This window comes from Trichoderma camerunense, assembly GCF_050948025.1.
Source record: "Trichoderma camerunense strain CBS 138272 chromosome Unknown V8C40scaffold_14, whole genome shotgun sequence".
NCBI lineage: Eukaryota > Fungi > Ascomycota > Sordariomycetes > Hypocreales > Hypocreaceae > Trichoderma > Trichoderma camerunense.
In genome coordinates, this window is record NW_028145356.1 from 722190 (window position 1) to 742083 (window position 19894).

Below are 19894 nucleotides of genomic sequence, written 5' to 3' on the forward strand. Positions count from 1 at the left end.
ATGAACACCGGCTTAGGGCTAAAAAGGAAGGTCCTATTAAGTCCTTTGCCCGGGACAGCAAGATTACAATGGCGATCTGGGATGCGTGCTCCAAAGCCTTCTGTCAACATTGCTGCAGCTAAGTTACAACCATTGAAGGCAAAATGCAAGGTCAGCGTATGCATTAGCACAGAGACATACTCTGCGCTTAGATTACGCGCTATTCTCGCCACTACCGTTGTTTTAGAAGAGGAGACGGCTGCAGAAGTGATGCCAGTCTGGATCACTCTGAGCCGTGATGAGGCCGACATCGAGATTACTACAAGAAGACTGTCACTACCCGGTACCTCCAAGCAGGAAGTATATGTTCAGTTTGAAGAGAAGATTGATGAGGGTATTGTGAGACATATCTGGGATGCTGGAGTGCTTGCATTTTGTGCAATCGCGGAGCCATGTATGTTGCCGACGCCAACGGATACATAGTCCTCTGGGTTAAAAGTCTTAAAGAGCTTACCCACAGGGCAAAAACCAACCAATGCACTAGGATGCGGGTGGGAATTCTCGGGGGAGGCTTGAGTGCCGTGTCTTTCCAAGGACACGAGCGCCCCCTGGCCGTAGATGTACCATTCTCATGACGGACTTGGAGGAAGCAGAAAGTCGGACTAGATTAAACATGTCCCGGTTTCTTCAAGCCCGACAGGAGCACAAGTCCAACACTGCTCCTCCTGTAAAGCTTCCCTACGAAAATCTCGACTGTGAGCAAGGCCAAGAAGGAGTGTTTGGCCCGGGAGCACAAAGTCACCGTTGGGACCTTGTCCTACTCAGCGACTGCACTTACAACGTGGACATGCTTCCCGCCCTGCTCGGGACGCTTTCCGCGTTGCACGAGTCCAACACGGCAGAAACCGGCGAGCAGCTGCAGTCTACAAAAGTTATTCTGGCGACCAAGCCGCGGCACGCTTCGGAGGAAGTGCTGTTTGGCCTCTTATCAGATCAGGGGTTGGGCGGAGTTACACAGGCAGACGTTGCCACTGCTCGTTCTTGGAGCTGAGACGCAATGTGTGGAACTGTATCTCTACGAAAAGGCGTGATAACAAATACTGAAGCAAACGCATTTGGTGACTTGGCAGTTCCCCTTTTCAGCCGGTGCACTTCCGGATACAACATGGCATGGTTAGACGGGATTGCTAGTCTGCGTTTTCTTAACTACTCCCTCTTAGAAGATTGGTTGAGATTCTTGGCTTCTGTGTTTTATGTTTTGCTCTGAAGTAATTGTTACAAACGATACAGAGTGTTTTGGGGGCTATTCATGAGTGATTTTGGAGTATACCCGTCTATTGGATGCAGTCGCAATGCAAGGGAGCATCGTTGTCCTGCTGACTCTAGCATTCTTGGAGTTTTCAAGGACCCCACACATGTATATGAATAGTAACACTACGAGGCAAAACATGAGTTTCGGCCTGTTTAGACAAAGCAAGGGGTCAGGACCTCAGTTTCTCTCGTGGTGGCAGCGCCCAGCTCGTAGCGAGGCAGACGGCGATGGCACCTGGCCGTGGATCTTTCAGCACCGCCCGTTGCGTAAAAGTCAAAGATGGCGCAATAAGATTATACGACAAACACATTTAATGAATTCTGTATTTGGTCACATTGTCATGCTTTATCGGAGTTCCGCAGAGTAGATCACTAAGCATTAGTGACCCAACACAGAAGCTGAATAATAACGATGTTCAATACTCCGAAGAGGATCTGAATAAGTCTGACGGAATTGAAGCACCCGTTCAATCACACAAAGCAAAGGCGAATGCCGAAAACACGCAGCAGCTACGAGTACTCGCCCCCCTCAGGAGATTTGCGTTTGTCTTGTTACTTTATGTCTCCGGGTGGCTCCTTGGCCTGTGGATGGGTTGCGGTGAGGAATGAGCGTAATGTGACTTGATGGCTCCGTATCTGCGGAATATTCGATCCACTGGGGCTGCGGAGTTTGACGATTTGATTGCCCTATTCAAGTAATTGAGATATGATGGCAGAGGTGAACGTAAGGGATCGTAGCGCCGTTGTTTGCTTTTGAAGCTGTGCCACTGTCCGCTTCCTGCTTGTACCTTGGCTTTCACGGAGAAATGAAGAGGTACTCGCACGTGTTAGTATGAGTTCAGCTGTCTGCATGTATTCTTGCTCGGTAATGGTTGGTGATGTGGCGTAATCTTGGCATTTGGGGCTTCAGCGCTGATAATCCTGGCTTTCATTCCTTGTTCACTTGATACCCAAGTGGGATGGTTCAAGGATGTAATCTTGTCGATGCCAGGGTGATGCTACATGTAAAACTGCTACTACTACCTCAAATAGACGCTCTGTATCCGTACCGTATAAGGTCTTATTTCGTGATGTGTTATTACAAGGGGCAGCATTTCTTCCATTCCTCTGCTTGTTTCTGCCGTGTGGGGGCTGGTATGGTCGATCTTTGAGAGGGTCTTTTCTGTGGTTGAGATTGTGATTGTTTACGGAATTAAGAATGGAATTAAGAGTTTACGAGATACGGAAGCCTTACTCCATCTAGATGCTCCAGACATGGGAAGGGCTGCTGTGCAGTAAGTCGGAACTTCGCCTATCAAATGCGAAAGTTGATGCCTGATGTCTTTCTCGAAATATCCCAAATCCGACGACGATACGATATTGCGGATAAAATGAAAGGCGCTCTTTGTGGTCCGTTTCTCTGATGACACGCAGACAGTACTTGTAATGATAATTGCCGAGTAGTGTCTGCATCGGAGCTGGTGTGCTCCCTTGTCTTGAGCAAAATGGAGCCACTTATACGACTGAGGTGTTGTTATTAGTAACAAGCGGGATAACGCTGTGCCGGATTGCGCCTCCTTTTGAGTGGGAGTCATCCGGCGAGCAAGTTGCATATTAACCGACCGACGGTGGGTGGAGGGCGTATTACGAAGGCTAGTGCAAAGAGAGAGGCCGACTATTTCTCCACGCGTTGATTCGCACATGTTCTAAATCATGACACGCAAACACGGTCGGTTTACCTCAACACGCCGTTGAGCATGTTTTATTGATGCGGAGGTGATGGCGGGGGCTGAGGCCCAAGAATTGCAATTTCCCACTGAGGGAAAGCTCGCCACCTAAACGTCGAAATTTTCAGTTCTCGGATCGGCAATCTCAGCCTGTAGGAACCAAGGAATGAATCCAGGGTCGGCGGGTGCCGCGCCCGCCGGCTTGATGAAAGACCCATATGCTGAACTAGCTCGGAGGAGGCCGAATTCGTAAGCCACAAACGAGAGTTGGCGTATAAACGGTGATTCGTACTCGTATGTATGTCATAGACACCACACGCTTGTATAAGACAATCAAAAACAATGATCTTTGCTGCGACAAGGACGGGGCGGCTGAAAAGTGTCTCAGTCTCCTCATGGCAGTTTGTGACCACTTACCACATTCTACAGGTGCGGACCGAAACGGGGCAAACAACGAACGGCGTGGCCAACAGGGGCGCGGGCCGCAACCCCCCGGTTGTAGGAAGAAGAAGTGGGCAAAAAAAGAAAAGTCAGCGAGCGCCGAGCGCCGCACCCTCCAAGCCGTGAGGCGGGCTTAACAGTCCGTGCTGGTCTGTTTCATCCCATATCAAAAGGTTTATATTGGCACGCGCACCGTGAAATATCAATGGTGCCGTGTTACATCCGGTGACATTTCCAAGTTGAGAAGTGACAAGAGAGGGGATGTCGCGAATCAAGATAGGCGGTGATTGAACCTGTGTTCTATGTCGTTCGTAGCCGATCAAAGGAGAGTTGTGGATCGATTGTAGTATGGGCTGTCAACCCCTACATGATGGGGGCTAGAGATAGAGAAGCGGTGATGTATTGAGGTCGTTTCGACCGCTTCTTGGACCAGATCAGCACCAGGAGGGAGCTGTTTGCTTGGCATCAGGAAAACGAGAAAGAAAGAAAAAAAAGTCTGGGGAGTAAGCTGTTTATCGACGGATTTGCTATGGGTATCTTCTCATCGAAAACTCTCCAGCTGAGCACGACCCTTGCGTTCGGGGCTCCGTAATCCTAAAACTCGGAGTTGCTGAGTCGTTCTAGCACCAAACGCCCCACGATTCTGACCAACCGCAGCGCCACTGGTTGCACGCCATGATCCATCGTGCTGTTGGCTTATTGGCTTATTGCCATTTTAGGCATCCCAAATGCCCGAACACGATTGATGCCATATTCTATCCGTTCTTTCACACCAGCGTATAGCAGTTCAGTTCAACGCTGTGCTGTACAAGCACAGAAACGTGGAAGCCCATTAGTTGGATATTCAACAGATTGCCCGATGAGATTGTCACGACTAGCCACTGTAGCCATATGGTGCTTTGATGGAAAGGTCAGCGTGATGAGAAGCTTGTAGCTCTAACTCCGTATTTCCGATTTCCGGAAATGAACCTTATTAATAAGAATGCGTCAACATGTTATTCCGGTTCCCAAGCATGAAAGAGGGAACTGCTCATCCCATCGGCTCCAATATTGGAGAACGTCAAAGTCCGACATCTTGGCCTGTGGAACTTGTATCGGTCACATCGATGGCTGAATCTTGCTCCTCCGGATACCTGTCGCCTGCGTGACTGTTTGTATTGCCTCCATGAACAAACAGCAACATTGTCGTAGTTAGTCATACGTACTCGCGCGTACTTGTAGTAAGCAATCGTATACTCATCGTAGCAATGATCAATAGTCCAGCTGTAAAAGACTTTGTAGCACTCCTGGAATGCCCCACTGCCTCCGGTACCCCCAATCTGTGCATCCAGAGTGGATTCTTCTCGCCGCTTGGCCGGGTTTTACCTGGTGAACGGCTGTAGCTCCGGCTTTGCCCCTCGCCTTCGGACTTTTGACGGTCAAGCTGTGCTGGCAAACTCGAGCTGCCACCCTGCATGTGGGCCATGAGTCTGTTGGCCGGGAAGTGGGAAGTATGTCAGAGAGCTTTGTCCTTGTCATAGGGCGAGGTTGGATGCCGTTATCTGGCCCCAGAAATCTTGGCAGGCCAAAAGATCCCCCTTGGAGCTCCGCCGGCCCCCGATTTTTTTTTTGCTTTGCGCTTTTCTTTAGCCGTGAGGAAATGAATAAAAACTGTAGGCATCCTACTTTTTTCTCAGCTTTTGTTTTGGTCATCGCTTGATAGCCAATTTTGGTTGTCATCGAGAGTCTTTCTCTGTTTGGGTTGTTTGATATCCTCCTTCTCTATTAATCTCTGCATTGTGGTATTTTTTTCTTTCGTCTGGTAGAATCACACCGCTCGAGCCCACCGCTTACTCTTTTTGCTTCATCTGATCTCTCACCATACAAACGACCAAAGAAATAATTGCATTCACTCGTCGTTAGAACCTCAATAATAATTCTGTCTGGACTATTGGAACTTGATCATACTCTACGTCCAAAGTATCCTTCGTTCACCAATTCTCGGCGACGACCTTTTTTGGACAACTCTAATACCGACAACGACTTTCATCTTTTCAAGCATCTATACATATAGTAGCTTCGTACAACTCTCCAAGAAGTAACGACAATGGCTGGGGAGCAGCCTCCTCTCAAAGAGGAGTCGCTGCCTAGCACGGCAAACTCGGCGACGGCAAAGGAGCTTGGCGAGCAATTGGATTCAAACTCTGTGGAGACTCAGGTTGAAGGCGATCGCTCTTCTAAGGAACTTGCCAGAGTTCAGACGGGCGTCTCTGTTGAGCAGGCTGAGGCTCATTTTGCCGGCTTGCAGCGCGAGTTTACTGGTGTTTCTCGAGCGAGTCGCAAGAACAAGCACCAATCTACTTCCGACCCCGAAAAGGGGGCCACCGTCACAGCAGAGGATGATGACGTCTCTCTCTTCGACTTGGAGACTGCTCTCCGAGGCGATCTCGACGCCAGTACCGAGGCCGGAATTCGATCGAAACATATCGGAACCTGCTGGGATGGTCTGACCGTCAAGGGTATCGGCGGCTTCACCAACTTCGTCAAAACCTTCCCCGATGCCATCATCGACACCTTCAACGTCATCTCTCCACTGCTAAGCATGGTCGGCCTGGGTCCGAAGTTTACTGAGGCTACGCTGCTTGATGGCTTTCAGGGCGTGTGCAAGCCAGGAGAGATGATTTTGGTTCTGGGAACTCCAGGCTCCGGATGCACCACCTTCCTCAAGGCCATTGCTAACCAGCGATATGGATACACTGGAGTCCATGGAGATGTCTTTTATGGTCCTTGGACTGCGCAGGAGTTCAAGCGATACCGTGGTGAGGCCGTCTACAATGCTGAAGACGATGTCCACCACCCTACGTTGACTGTTGAGCAGACTCTGGGATTCGCCTTGGATGTCAAGATGCCTGCTAAGCGACCTGGCAACATGTCCAAGACTGAATTCAAGGAGCACATCATCACTCTGCTACTCAAGATGTTCAATATTGAACACACCAGAAAGACCATTGTTGGTGATGCCTTCGTTCGTGGTGTATCTGGTGGTGAGCGAAAGCGTGTCTCCATCGCGGAAATGATGATCACAAATGCTTGCATTCTCTCTTGGGATAACAGCACTCGTGGTCTCGATGCCAGTACTGCTCTTGACTTTGCAAAGAGTTTGAGGATCCAGACAGATCTCTACAAAACTTGTACCTTTGTCTCTCTGTACCAAGCTTCTGAGAACATCTACAAGCTCTTTGACAAGGTCATGGTGATTGATGAAGGACGACAAGTCTACTTCGGCCCTGCAAAGGATGCACGTGCCTATTTCGAAGGCCTTGGTTTCCTGCCGCAGCCGAGACAGACGACTCCCGACTATGTTACAGGCTGTACCGACGAATTCGAGCGTGAATATCAACCTGGAAGATCTGCAGAAAACGCCCCTCACAGCCCAGATTCACTCAGGGAGGCATTCAAGGCGTCGCCTTACCAGAAGATGATTGAAGACGAAATTGCCGAGTACAAGGCAAACCTTGAGCATGAAAAGCAGAAGCACGACGATTTCTTGGTTGCCTTTAAGGAAGGCAAACGTGGCACATCTAAGCGAAGCCCCTATCAAGTCGGTTTCCACATCCAGGTCTGGTCTATCATGAAACGACAGTTTATTCTCAAGCTCCAGGATCGATTTAACCTCATCGTGGGCTGGAGCCGCAGTATCCTCGTCGCTATCGTTCTCGGAACCCTGTATCTGAATCTCGGTCAAACTTCCGCCAGTGCTTTCAGCAAGGGCGGTTTGTTGTTTGTTGCACTCCTGTTTAACGCTTTCCAGGCCTTCTCAGAACTAGGAGGAACAATGCTGGGACGTCCACTGGTCGCAAGACACAAGGCATACGCATTCCATCGACCTTCGGCTCTCTGGATTGCCCAAATCTTTGTGGATCAAGCGTTTGCAGCCAGTCAAATCCTCGTGTTCTCCATCATTGTCTACTTCATGACGGGCCTAGTTCGAGATGCCGGCGCATTCTTCACCTTCTATCTGATGATTCTCTCTGGTAACATTGGCATGACGCTCTTTTTCCGAATTCTTGGTTGTGTCAGCCCGGATTTCGACTCTGCCATCAAGTTTGCCGTCGTTATCATCACGCTTTTCATCACTACATCCGGATATCTCATTCAGTATCAATCCGAAAAAGTCTGGCTCCGCTGGATCTATTGGATCAATATTTTGGGTCTCGCATTTAGCTCTTTGATGGAGAATGAGTTTGAGAGGATTAATCTCACCTGTACCTCCGAATCGCTTATTCCATCTGGTCCTGGATATACTGACATCAACCATCAAGTCTGTGTTCTGCCTGGTTCAAACGCTGGCACAACCTTTGTCCGAGGCCGTGACTACATCTCTCAGGGTTTCGATTACCTTCCTGGTGACTTGTGGCGCAACTGGGGTATTGTCATGGCGCTGATTGTGTTCTTCCTCTTCCTAAACGTGCTCCTTGGTGAGATCGTCAAGTTTGGCATGGGTGGAAACAGCTTCAAGGTTTACGCAAAGCCTAACAAGGAGCGAGAAGAATTGAACAAAGCCCTGGCTGACAAGCGTGACGCCAAGCGCAAGGATAGATCTAACGAGGAAGGTTCTGAGTTGATCATTAACTCGACCAGCGTTCTGACTTGGGAGAGCCTCAACTACGATGTGCCTGTCCCCGGTGGTACCCGACGTCTTCTCAACAACGTTTTTGGATATGTGAAGCCAGGTGAACTTACCGCCTTGATGGGAGCCTCTGGAGCTGGAAAGACTACACTCCTCGATGTCTTGGCATCTAGAAAGAACATTGGTGTCATCTATGGCGACGTTTTGGTAGATGGTGCCAAGCCCGGAAAGCAGTTCCAACGATCCACCTCCTATGCCGAGCAGCTTGATGTTCATGAGCCCACTCAGACAGTCCGTGAAGCTCTTCGATTCTCTGCCGAACTCCGCCAACCTTTCGAAACCCCCATCCCCGAGCGCCATGCCTATGTGGAAGAGATCATCTCTTTGTTGGAAATGGAGAACATTGCCGACTGCATCATTGGATCCCCTGAAGCTGGCTTGACCGTCGAACAGCGCAAGCGTGTGACCATTGGAGTTGAACTTGCCGCCAAGCCCGAATTGCTCCTGTTCTTGGACGAGCCTACTTCCGGTCTGGACAGTCAGAGCGCCTTCAACATTGTCCGTTTCCTGAAAAAGTTGGCTGCTGCTGGCCAGGCAATTCTCTGCACGATCCACCAGCCCAACGCTGCGCTTTTCCAGAACTTCGACCGTCTTTTGCTGCTGCAGCGAGGAGGACGCACTGTCTACTTTGGCGATATTGGCAAGGATGCTGCTGTTCTGCGCGCCTACCTGGCACGCTATGGTGCTGAAGCTGCCCCTACCGACAACGTTGCAGAGTATATGCTTGATGCCGTCGGTGCTGGTAGCATGCCCCGAATCGGTGACCGTGACTGGGCTGATATCTGGGAAGATAGCCCTGAATTTGCTCATACCAAGGATGTCATCATCGAGCTGAAGCGAGAGCGTATGGCGGCTAACCAGGCAAGCCCCGGGCTCGAAAAGGAGTATGCCTCTCCTCTTTACCACCAGATGAATGTTGTTGTCCGACGCATGTTCCGAGCTTTCTGGCGCTCGCCCAACTATCTCTTCACTCGTCTGTTTGCTCACATTGCTGTCGCTATTATCACCGGTCTCACGTATCTCAACTTGGACAACTCAAAGTCTTCTCTTCAGTACAAGGTCTTCGTCATGTTCCAGATCACAGTGTTGCCCGCCATCATCATGTCGCAGGTCGAAATCATGTACGCCATGAAGCGTGCGCTCTTCTTCCGCGAATCCTCGTCCAAGATGTACTCAACCTCTTCGTTCGTCACGGCCATCATCCTCGCTGAGATGCCTTACTCTGTCCTCTGCGCGGTCTCCTTCTACCTGCCCTTGTACTTCATGCCTGGCTTCCAAACCGACCCCTCGCGTGCCGGTTTCCAGTTCTTCATGGTTCTCATCACAGAACTGTTCGCTGTCACCCTGGGCCAAGGTCTCTCCGCGCTTACTCCCTCACCTCGTGTCTCTACCCAGTTTGATCCTTTCATCACCATTGTCTTCGCTCTCTTCTGTGGTGTTACCATTCCGTATGCGCAGATGCCCAAGGGCTGGCGTGTCTGGCTCTACCAGCTCGATCCTTTCACTCGTCTCATCGGTGCTTGTGTTACCACCGCACTCCATGGACTCGAAGTCGTTTGCAAGCCCAGCGAGCTGAACAGATTCACCGCCCCTAACGGTACAACCTGCGGCGAGTACATGCAACCATTCTTCGAAAGGGGTGCCCCTGGATATCTCGTTTCCAACAGCACCTCGAATTGCGAGTACTGCTCATACAAGGTTGGCGATGAGTTCTACACCCCACTGAGCTTGAGCTTTGACCACCGCTGGAGAGACTTGGGTATCTTCCTCTGCTTCGTCGTCAGCAACATTACCATTCTCTATCTGGGTGTATGTTTTCCTCTTTCACCATATTACATTTTAGTCCAGTTTGCTAACTTTGTTTCTTTAGAGCCGATTCGTCAACTACAACAAGAGGTAAAGGGGATGGGAAAGATGTTGCGACGACTTGCATGTCTGCGCATGTACGATTTGAAGCACATGAGTGAAAGAAATTCACATCGCATGAAGAAAAGTTTCAAAAGTTATTAAGAACCCATGATTTATGCTTTCTGGAGCCATTAGATCTTGAAATTAAATGATATCAATTAGATGTATATAGTTTAATAATGAAGCAAAGAATGAGTTCATCATGGGTTTAAGACTACCTACGCGTCTAGTAAATGTATAACTTCTTATTTTAACTCCCAACATTTGCGAAATAGAAGGCACGAATTGCTCTTGTCGGCTAGTTGATGGAACGAGGTTGTCTTTTCTATTAGTGTCTAATGTTGCTTAGATATCAGGACATGGTAGCCATTGACTACAAGGAGAAACTCTATGTTGAGAGCGTGAGTTAAATCTAGTCATAGAAATAGTAGACGTGATCGACTCCATAACGGTTAACTTATACCAGAGTTTGCAAGACTAACCATGCCAACACATTTCAGTTATATAATACTTTCAAGCATTTTCCTCCTGAGCGACAATGAGAGTAGAGTGTACCCGTAAGACAGATTTGTTATGGAAGTGGGGAGGGTGACGAAACCAAACACTAAATATTACAGATAACTTCTGGTAGATTCAGAGAAGTCACATCAGAACAAAGGGACTACGAACAAATGTAGTCTATAGCACTTCTCCCTGGAACTGAGAATCGCTTCAATCTTGCTATTGCATATTCCTCGGTATCTAAACAGAGTTCACAACAGGGGAGTTACGAGAACCACCCAAATAATGCACATTCTTAGGCAAACCTTGGAGACTTAGATTGGAAGAGGACCAACAAGTATACAGGCCAAGTAATGTCGCCGCAAGCTGATTGCATTCTCTAGATATACGCCTTGAAGCTCACGAATTTTATTTACGATATATCATCCACGAAGTAAGAGAAGCCCATTGGCTTCAAACGTATACCCCGATAGACTCGTAAGGCCATTGAAAGGTAGATTGTGAAGTTGTTAGTCGATTGGCCACTACTACCTAACTCATTGGCAGCTGTATCACACACTCTGCTGACAATCCAAGCCTGAAAAAATGTGGTTAATAGATAGACTATACTAGAGAGTCATTGTTTGTGATATAAGATTATAGTGTATATCTCCTAGTATGAGTCAATGCCACTCTACCCTTACAACGTCCCATTGCGTCACAATTCCCATCTTGGCTACGTCCGACTTCAGCCGGCAGCTTCACCTCCGGTCCGGCCCCGCCCACCGGCACCTCCGAAGATCTGCACCGGGGCATTGCTCGATAGCTCGCTCCAATTTCGGCTCTTTCGACACTAAAGACGTTCGTAAAGATACACGAAGGAAGCAGTATCACGGAATACGAGGCGCACAAGCGAGAGAGAGAGAGAGAGAAGAGCCGAACAAGTGGAGCGTCCACTCGCTTTGCTTACCACATTAACTTGATGTCGGTCGTCAATAATGGCCTGGATACGGGTAGGCGCAGGACAATCGCTCAGCATCATCTTTGCAGCTGGAGCGACGAAAAGGGGGCCCTGTCTGACTGGCCGCAGCAGTTTAGCGGCATGGAGGGACAGACATGTGCTGCGCCAGGCTGAGGCCAATATATGCAGCGTGCCGTGCGCATATGCGTCCCAAGTCGAAAGGGCTTCTCAGCAAATCTGGCATCTGTGCAACATCGGTATCTCCAGGTTACATTCCCAGTCGAATGCGGGTGAGGGGAGAAGGAGGGGGGCGATATGGAATACACCGTGCTTCTTTTCCACCCCGCTTGTGCGTGTGCTAGTCGAGAGCTGACAATGCGTTACTGTGCGGGATGGTGATCTTGAGGATGACTACATGTTACATACAAACATGTCTGCTCAGCCAGTGAGCACGTAAGACGTCAGACTCCTTCAACGCAGTCATGCATGGAAAGACAGCGCCGTTTGGGGCAGTTTGCGTGCTTCCGGCCTCTGGTCCCATCGCCCTACGGCGCACATGGACCTGCATTTCTCATTCCCATGTCTTGGGATTCCTGTCATCATGTAACACACAGCCCCCGGCATGAACCACGGCCGCAGCCCTGTTTTTTCTCCTCCCGCCAGATGGAGCAAAGAAGCAGAGAAAAAAGGCAATGATGACGAGAGAAGACTTTTGTCCCCAGAACAACTCCCACCGTACACATGCATGCCATTAAACCACCCCCAGGCCGTGATTGGCCTCGCCAGTCGCAAATCCCTCTTTCGCTGCTGCAGAGCCCGTCAGGTGAGTCGGATTATGCAAGTCATCCTCCACGGTCCAATCCTAAGCGCCCAGACAGTTTGCAGTTCAGCAATTCAGCAAACCACGCTATTGAGGCACCGCGTGGTGGCTGCGCTGGTTAATCGCGGCTTTCGGGGCGCTCCGAATCCAAATGGGCCCATCCCAGTCGGTTGTTTTTTTTTTATACAGATGCCCAACCTAACTTATGCATCTGCCTTTTGGGAGCCAACGACCTATCAAAGCGCCGCCCTTGCCTACCTTAGCCAGGTAACAACTGTATCATCATTTTTATGACATGGCTAGTGGGAATTGTTCAGGCCCCAAATCGGGCTGAAAGTGAGGGGGTCTCGACAAGGTGAAGGAAAAGAAAAAGAAGAGACACACGCCATGCCCCCCCATGCCATGCGCAAATACTCTCGCATTCATCTCATGCCGTGGCCACTATCTATCCGTGGGCCCAAGACAGGGCTGAGAGTGAGCCGCTTGAAGACCCTGTGATACTCAGCCAGCGCAGCGGCCAGTGCCATGTAGAGTGATGTGATGTGATGTGTCTCTCGGTGACACAATCCTGTGGCTCCAACGGAAATAGAACCAGACGCTTTTGTTGTACGCAGCTCTTGGTGATACGCAAAGGACAAAGAGGCTTTTCGTCTCTTCTTCCGCCGCCTTATGCAGCCCCATTCCTGCTTGTCCTAATGGCATGGCCCCGAAGTAATAGTAGCAGGGCATACCTAAACGCCCAGAAAAGAAAACAAGGAAAAAACATCCTGGCAGAGAGGAGACAAAGAACACCACAAAAACTCCACTGCCTGCCGCATTACGCACCTAGGCAAACGCATGCTCTTCTCCGCACGAGAGAGCCAGCACCACCAAGGAAGAAAGAAGAAAAAGCAAACACAACAAACTTGGAGGGGGAGTGTGCTTAATGCAAGACTCTTCTCCTCTCCCCTCTTTCTGTTGCGCAAGAAAAAAAAAACGACATGGGATCCGCTTCGATATTCCCGTCGTACAGTGCAGGGCTCTTTCGGCTCGGACGTGGGCGGCTGGATTAGCCAGTTTTATTCGATTGAAACCTGCTGCCTTTTCTTTTTTTCTTTTTCTCCCCCAAAAGACGTCGACCATACAGAAGCTGCATTGATAGGTTGCCACTCGATAGGAAGAAAAAAAAATGAGTCAAGTGAGGCTGAGGACGGGAATCCATTATGCATGCATGAATAGCTTCTTGCTGAGGCGGCATTCCAGCCTGATGCGCACTACGAGGCTGATGATTGAGACATGGGGGGGCTGGTTCTGCGTCATGAACTGTCGTACCGTAGCTAAGAAAAAACCCATGATGATTCCAGTTGAAACCCCGAGACATGAGCGAGAGAGAAAAAGAAAGAGAATCATTGAAGGGGACGTCTGTAGCTGTCATACTTGACTTGGCCATTGCCCGCGAGACAAACGGGAACTAGTAGCTCCTTACTATGAGACATGAAGATGAGACAAGCACAGCCTCCGAATAAGCACGACGAGTTCATGCCGCCTTTCAAGCAATTTACCAACCTTCTTCTTTGTCATTACTGCTGTGAGTCGTCTGAGCTCGTCTCAGATTCTCAATCTAGCTTGTGGTTAGTCACAGTTCGATATCAGATCTGCACGAAGCAGCTTCATACCAAAACCTAACCAACCACCAAACAAATACACCGGCCATTATACAGCCTTCATCATCCCAAGCAGTAAACCTTCATTGTACCCCCAACTTACACCATAAAAGCCACACACAGGCACACACGGCAATCTCAAGCAATCCTCGTACTCGTATCCCCATTCTCAGCCCCGTAGCAACATCAAAACCAAACCTGGAGATAAAAGCAACAATAGCGTATTCTCTAAGAAAATCCTGAAACATTTAATTCGTCTGCCTAATCCCAAGTCGTCCTCCATCGCCCAAAAAGACAAACCCATCTCTTCAAAGGCATTACTACCTGTACCTACCACCTACAAAGCCCCTTCGTTATACGACTCCACATAATGAATAAAACGGCGAGTACACGTAAAATAAAAGACGAGAGACGTGGCAAACCGCCCTTGGAGAGACGTGGAAAGACGTCATCGCCAAGACATCTCTTCAGCATTGTAACGGCGGGCTGATGCCGTATTCCAACACGTCTTTTCCTACGGAGCTTTATCGCCCTATGAGGATACACATCGTGTGGCCTCCAGTTTCATATTAACAAGCCACTGGCTTACACTTTACATGGAGTTATGAAGGGGAGATACCGTAGACCGCTATCCACACTCTTACCTACGTACATGCAGGGCAAACCCCTACTGCATCACTCCACAAAAGGCTGCTGTGGGAGAAAAAAAAAGACACGTCGTAGACATACACAGTATCACACGAATGGAGCCTGAAAAGTTCATATAGAGGGGGATAAATATTCGAGCTCATCAAAGCCATCATCATTTTGCAGTAAACTAAAGTCCTCCATCTAGTATTCCCAATCTCAATCAATAAAAAAACACTCTGTAAAATCGTTGCTGCCGCAGCACATTAAACCCAAGAAAAGAAATAAAAAAAGAAAGAAAGATAATCAGTCAATAAAAGTCATGTAAAACAGACAACCTCGCCACCTTGCTGTCGCTTTTGTTTTTTGCTCCTCCTGCCTCGTCTCCTCCCGCTTGCTTGCGACGCGCCCGAAATGATAACGCTGGGTATCTCTAGATGGAAAAATGCCCCGTGTCTCGGTGTCTCCTCCCCGTGTGCTTTGGTGGTAGTACAGGTCGCCCTTAAAAGAAATCTGTCTTTTGAATAACCGAAAAGGAAAGGAAAGTAAAAGCCATTCATCGCTCCGAGACCGAGTTTCAGAACATAGGAAATAGAAATAAAGAGTCCGTAAGATTGGGTATCCATAGGAAATCTCCGGACGAGAACAAAAACAGGCAGTAGTATTAGTGTACAGTCTTGCGTCTTTCTTGGGCCATTCCATCCGGTGGAGTGGGCCATTATTCAACTTCGATGGTCCGGGATCCTAGGGAAGTTGCCAATTGGATAACAATTAAAAGAAAGATTAAAAAGGATACGTGAGACGCTTGGTCATATGAAAAACATAGTCCAGGGCAAATTCATATGCATCTCCTCTTTAATGGATCGCTCCCGGAACAGTCCTCTGTAGGGGGGTCGATTATCCTGGATTGTGGGAATTGATAGTGTCCTCACAGTAAGGTAGCGAAAGTAAAATAACCAAAAAATAATGGCCTTTTAGGAAGATGGGTTTTGCAGAATGCCCTCACAGTTGGCATCGAATCTGAGGCTGAAGAGCCTCACGCTCTGCATAAACTTCTCGGTCTTGGCAAGTTCTCGGTCGCGGCCGAAGAGGGTGTCCACGAACTCAACGCCCGAGTTCTTGCCCAGACCCGACTGCTTCTTCTTCGCAGCCTTGAGCATAGGGGCCTCGCAGGCCTTGAGCAGTCCGCGGAGCTTCTCTGTGAGACGCTCGCCGGCGTCAATAAAGTCGGTCATGATCTCTCGGTTCTCGGTGCTGCGAACGCGGCCAACGATGTCCTCCGCGCGCTTGACCTTGCCGGAGAGTTGAATCAGCAGAAGCCAGAGCTCGCCCGCCATATCGGCAATGGGAGAGTTGGCACCCGCTCGGTAGACGGTCCAGTCGTAGATCCATTTACCCAGGCTGTTGGCGTCAAAGACGCTGCCAAGGAGCAGGATGGGCTCTTCTGAGGGGTCCCAGTTCTTGAGCGAGTAGCCCGTAGGAATCCGGTGCTTTCGAGCATCGGCCTCGGTAGCTTTGGGTGTCGTCGCGGCGGCAGCAGCCGCCTTTGTGCGGTAGGCCTGAGTCGACGGACGGACGGTGGATGGTCTTTGGGGAACATTGGCGGCAGCCGACGAGCGGCGGGCGTGGCCGTGGCTGGTGGGAGGTCGGACATGAGTAGGGGGGATGTGCGACTGCGGAGAGTCGTAGGCATCACGGCTGTAGTCGGCGTAGTAAGCGGCGGTACCCTGTGGGTAGTCGTCGTGATTAGTGTACCGTATCCCTTCATAATCTTGAACATGATGCGAGTTCCTGCGACCCTTTGTTCGAGACTCGGCAAGCAACACATAGGTGCGCCCCGAGGCCTCGAAGATCTCGTCCTCGTCGGATTCTCCAAACGGAGTTGTAGCCCGGACATAGGTGTGAGAGAATCGGCGGTCGTGCCAGGCAGGAATTTGAAACGACCCGGAGGGCCCGCGCGACGACGAAAAATATTTGGGACTCACATCAACCGTGGCATACTGGCCGGAGCTGTTGTATCGGGGCGAATCTACTGGAGCCCGAGGCGTAGATGCGCCGGCCTGAGAATAGCTGCTGGCCCGGCTGTGAGCTGCACGCGTTGCCGGGCGTCGAGGCGTCGTCTCGAGCCAGCTTGGCCGCGGTGATGGGGTTGGAGTGGCGGATGACATTCGTGTATATTCCCACTCGTGGATCGGAGTCGATCCAGGTGTTCGTGGTGATGGGTAGTTCATTCTGTGACTGCTCCTCTTGCAATGTCCACTGTGACACTCGCTCCTCTACCTCTCCTCCAATGAAGGAGCTGGCGACGTATCGTTGAATGGATTTGCTTCTCTGCTTCGTTCGAAACGCAAGGTAAGACTGAAAGTGGACAAGATTTGAGACGCCTTTTGCTCAAAGCCTTGTCTGCTCTCGGTGAGGGAATGGGGGGACGTGGGAGGTTATGGGTGTGATATTAAGATGTGAGAGAGAGAGAGAGCAATAAAAAAAAGCCCGTCACCTTGGTATGTAATCGGAAGAGTAAAAGTTGAAAGAGTTATTACGTCTTGCGTCAAACATGACCAATCTACAACAGGATCGTTTTTATCGTATCCCCCTTGGGTGGTAGTGGTAGTGCCAGCGCTGTGGCAATTGTTGGGGGCCCGTGAAGAGCGTGACAGCAGGTGAGGTGATGGTGGATGTCGTCGGCGTTGGACGATGCAATGCTGCAGGTGGAGATGAGGTTCATTGGCAGATGCCAGAACCAAAACGATCAGATGCGTAAGTCGGAGAGAGGAAGAAGCAAGAGTCGGGTGTGCGGGCATGCATTCGAGGTATATATTGTGGCCGCAACAAATTTTGCCTTGGTGGGCGTTGAGCCAGAACCAGACAGGGAGCAGGCCTCTTAGTGAGAGACGAGGGCAGCCACAGGCATGCGACAGGGGACAGGGGGCCTGAACGAGGTCGGTGGGAGGTGGAGGGGGCGTGGTATTATCGGGGCTTAGTCACTGTGGAACCTTCCCGTGGATGCCACACAGTGCTCGAAGCGTCGCCCGACACGGAGCCTATGATGGATGTTGCTGACTGGACCTGGGACTGGATTCCTCGCTCGTACTGCACTTTTGTATGGTTGCACCCAAGCGCAGACCGGGGCCAGCGAGCTGTTGCTTCCAGCAGCTTCCGCGCACAAGAGGCAGCCCGACTGCGCTTCCTGGCCTTGATTTGACGGCAGTCTGCCGGCGTTGGATCTTGCTCCGGGGGGCGATTCAGCCGGCTTGCGCAGCTGAACGGGCTCTAGGGGCTCCCAGAAGCCCGTTGCGAGTATGACTCTTTAGTGGACGACCAACCACCGAGCCAGCCTTTCGGTTTCGTATCGCTCACCCAGAAAAGCACGAGCAATCCGAGTGGCGTGAAAAGATGCTCCGGGTTTGCACGCTGTGCGGTCTTGGGATGTGCCAGGGTTTGACAATGGTTGCCCTAGCTGTGTGTGCTTCGTGCTGGTACCGTATCTCGAATCGATTGCAGACAGACGACTCGTGGCCCTGGCTCTAATGCGACTGAGCGCTCCCCAGTCCAATTTACCGGGACTGGATAAGCGAAATGATGGAGCCTAGGGGTAATGAATCCTAGCTTCCGCTGCGGCTGGGGAGTCCACCAGCTGTCTTGTATTTTCTCGGTGAGAAAAGGGAAGAAGATGACTTTTGAAAAGTTTTTCTTCCTTCTGATGGTTGTTTTGTCTCCCTGCTGGTTCTTCTCCGGATGGGCAGGTGTCAAACGCCCGAAGCCGTCGATGCCTTGAAGTTGGATGCAAGGCAATTTTGAATCCCTGTTCTTATTTTTAGAGACCGGACCTGTGCGCGCGCAGCAAATGCACAAAGCGTGCGAACTCACGGTGTTTTGCCTTTTCACCCGGCTCACAAATAAAGTCCTTGCAATTCCTACTCGCAGTCTTTTCGCTAATCGGCCGCGTCGAAAAAGAACCGGGCGTGCACGGCTGGTACAGCTCGTAATATCGATGCACCCCAGAGACAAATGAAGTTGTTGCGAGCACGAGTAATGCTAGTGCCGCAAGAGCTTCCGGAGCCGTTTGTGCGATAAATGGTATAGACACGCAGGCCGAGATTTGATTATGCGTCCTTCGTACAATACGAGTAGACTCACGCCGTCGTTCGGGCTCAGCGAAGAAACAAAGCGTAATGTTTGTGGTCTGAGGCTTGGACTTGTTGGGGACGACGGAGACTGATATTTGCGCCGCGGGTAATGACAAGCATGAATGATGGGCAGTGCGTAATCGTAATGCGCATCACCTCTGGTTCTGGTGGCTTACGGCAAACTTATTACTACCCTCGTTCGGCCTCGACCATCTGTCCGGGGCGGAGGCAGGCCGGCCGAGCGAGAGCGAGAGGAGGAAGCGCCGTATTTATCATCATCATTGTCATCCATCACCAACCCGGCCGGCCCCCAGCATTACGTATGACGGCTCTATTCCAAAGTTGAAGGATGTGTGGAGGATGGTGGGAAGCGCCGACAAGGACGCAATCATTAACGCAGCCTAGAACACACAAACCCGTAGCAAGCGCCCATCTGCATCGCACATCAGCCCTGTGACCACTTGTCAAGCAGCGCAAAAAGATGGCTCTGGCTGGCGAGTATTCGCTCATCACAATCACTGAGATGGCACAAGTGCTGCTCCCGTCACATGGGCGCCGCATCGAGATGGTTGGCGGCAGCACGTTGTCCGCAGCACACGCAGCGGCTGATTGGCCCGCATTTTGAGCTGTGTGACGGGCACTATCGATAGATTGTCCGTATATCGCTCAGAAGGAACAAGAGCTGGCTTCTTCGTAATCCGCTCCGCCGTCACAACCGTCGCTTCTGGCGTTGCAGTGCGTCAAGATGGTGGTGCGGCGTTGGTGACGGGAGGTGCTGAGAAGCGCCGAGCTCCGGGCTGATTGTGGCGGTTAAACCGCAAGGCAGTTGACATTCACGGTTTTTGAGTGCTTGCGTGAAGACTACGACGGTGCTTGCATACCCGTAGATTGATGGTTTCGAGCTAGGATGCTACCAAAACTCAATTGTTGGGGTCGCATGTAATTAATTCGCCAATGACTTACATTAATTAGTACCTACCACGGTTAGTAGGTGGTTAGGATCAACGTAGGACGGAAGGTTCTACTGCTCTCCAAGGTGCTGTAATACTTGCCTCATAGTACTCCGTACCTGGGAATTACATCCATTCAACCGCAGCCATCATCACCCAAAGAAGGAAGGATGATGATGGATGATATATTAAGTGGCATTCTAGAGCTTACGAGTACTCGTACACTTACTCGTACGTGAACCTACGAAAATCCTTTCCCGTAGTTCGTATGC

At 50.4% G+C, this 19894-nt stretch overlaps 7 protein-coding genes across 7 annotated transcripts; 2 read left to right on the top strand and 5 right to left on the bottom strand.

The window, feature by feature from the left end:
* On the top strand, window positions 1-1030 carry V8C40DRAFT_268144 (putative methyltransferase-domain-containing protein; the record flags this gene model as incomplete). Its single annotated transcript, XM_083219933.1, has 2 exons — window positions 1-378; window positions 524-1030. The coding sequence occupies 2 exons, from the start codon at window positions 1-3 to the stop codon at window positions 1028-1030; spliced, it is 885 nt and encodes a 294-aa protein (XP_083070933.1).
* Window positions 1031-1752: 722 nt separating this feature from the next.
* V8C40DRAFT_60204 (uncharacterized protein) lies at window positions 1753-3132 on the bottom strand. The gene is made up of 2 exons (XM_083223183.1): window positions 2525-3132; window positions 1753-2107 (listed from the first exon to the last, which is right to left on the bottom strand). The coding sequence occupies exons 1-2, from the start codon at window positions 2970-2972 to the stop codon at window positions 1848-1850; spliced, it is 708 nt and encodes a 235-aa protein (XP_083070934.1). The 5' UTR covers window positions 2973-3132; the 3' UTR covers window positions 1753-1847.
* An 821-nt stretch (window positions 3133-3953) lies between these two features.
* On the bottom strand, window positions 3954-4934 carry V8C40DRAFT_251216 (uncharacterized protein). The gene has a single exon (XM_083217145.1). It carries the CDS (start codon window positions 4900-4902, stop codon window positions 4633-4635), a length of 270 nt encoding a protein of 89 aa, XP_083070935.1. The 5' UTR covers window positions 4903-4934; the 3' UTR covers window positions 3954-4632.
* Window positions 4935-5068: 134 nt separating this feature from the next.
* On the top strand, window positions 5069-10400 carry V8C40DRAFT_251218 (ABC-2 type transporter-domain-containing protein). The gene is made up of 2 exons (XM_083217146.1): window positions 5069-9915; window positions 9977-10400. Exons 1-2 carry the CDS (start codon window positions 5524-5526, stop codon window positions 10004-10006), a joined length of 4422 nt encoding a protein of 1473 aa, XP_083070936.1. The 5' UTR covers window positions 5069-5523; the 3' UTR covers window positions 10007-10400.
* Window positions 10401-12698: 2298 nt separating this feature from the next.
* On the bottom strand, window positions 12699-12984 carry V8C40DRAFT_251220 (uncharacterized protein). The gene has a single exon (XM_083217147.1). It carries the CDS (start codon window positions 12975-12977, stop codon window positions 12777-12779), a length of 201 nt encoding a protein of 66 aa, XP_083070937.1. The 5' UTR covers window positions 12978-12984; the 3' UTR covers window positions 12699-12776.
* A 1825-nt stretch (window positions 12985-14809) lies between these two features.
* V8C40DRAFT_60256 (uncharacterized protein) lies at window positions 14810-15559 on the bottom strand. The gene has a single exon (XM_083223184.1). The coding sequence runs from the start codon at window positions 15262-15264 to the stop codon at window positions 14866-14868; it is 399 nt and encodes a 132-aa protein (XP_083070938.1). The 5' UTR covers window positions 15265-15559; the 3' UTR covers window positions 14810-14865.
* On the bottom strand, window positions 15392-16879 carry V8C40DRAFT_60279 (uncharacterized protein). The gene has a single exon (XM_083223185.1). It carries the CDS (start codon window positions 16774-16776, stop codon window positions 15520-15522), a length of 1257 nt encoding a protein of 418 aa, XP_083070939.1. The 5' UTR covers window positions 16777-16879; the 3' UTR covers window positions 15392-15519.
* Window positions 16880-19894: the final 3015 nt, after the last annotated feature.

What these genes read in the sequence shown, in the direction of transcription:
- V8C40DRAFT_251216 (XM_083217145.1), bottom strand. Translation starts at nt 4,902, where the DNA reads ATGGCCCACATGCAGGGTGGCAGCTCGAGTTTGCCAGCACAGCTTGAC.
- V8C40DRAFT_251218 (XM_083217146.1), top strand. Translation starts at nt 5,524, where the DNA reads ATGGCTGGGGAGCAGCCTCCTCTCAAAGAGGAGTCGCTGCCTAGCACG. An exon ending in TTACCATTCTCTATCTGGGT is followed by an intron (nt 9,916 to 9,976) that starts GTATGTTTTCCT and finishes TTGTTTCTTTAG; the next exon opens with AGCCGATTCGTCAACTACAA.
- V8C40DRAFT_60256 (XM_083223184.1), bottom strand. Translation starts at nt 15,264, where the DNA reads ATGGCCCACTCCACCGGATGGAATGGCCCAAGAAAGACGCAAGACTGT.
- V8C40DRAFT_60204 (XM_083223183.1), bottom strand. Translation starts at nt 2,972, where the DNA reads ATGTGCGAATCAACGCGTGGAGAAATAGTCGGCCTCTCTCTTTGCACT. An exon ending in GTCTGGAGCATCTAGATGGA is followed by an intron (nt 2,108 to 2,524) that starts GTAAGGCTTCCG and finishes AACACGTGCGAG; the next exon opens with TACCTCTTCATTTCTCCGTG.
- V8C40DRAFT_60279 (XM_083223185.1), bottom strand. Translation starts at nt 16,776, where the DNA reads ATGAACTACCCATCACCACGAACACCTGGATCGACTCCGATCCACGAG.
- V8C40DRAFT_251220 (XM_083217147.1), bottom strand. Translation starts at nt 12,977, where the DNA reads ATGCCATTAGGACAAGCAGGAATGGGGCTGCATAAGGCGGCGGAAGAA.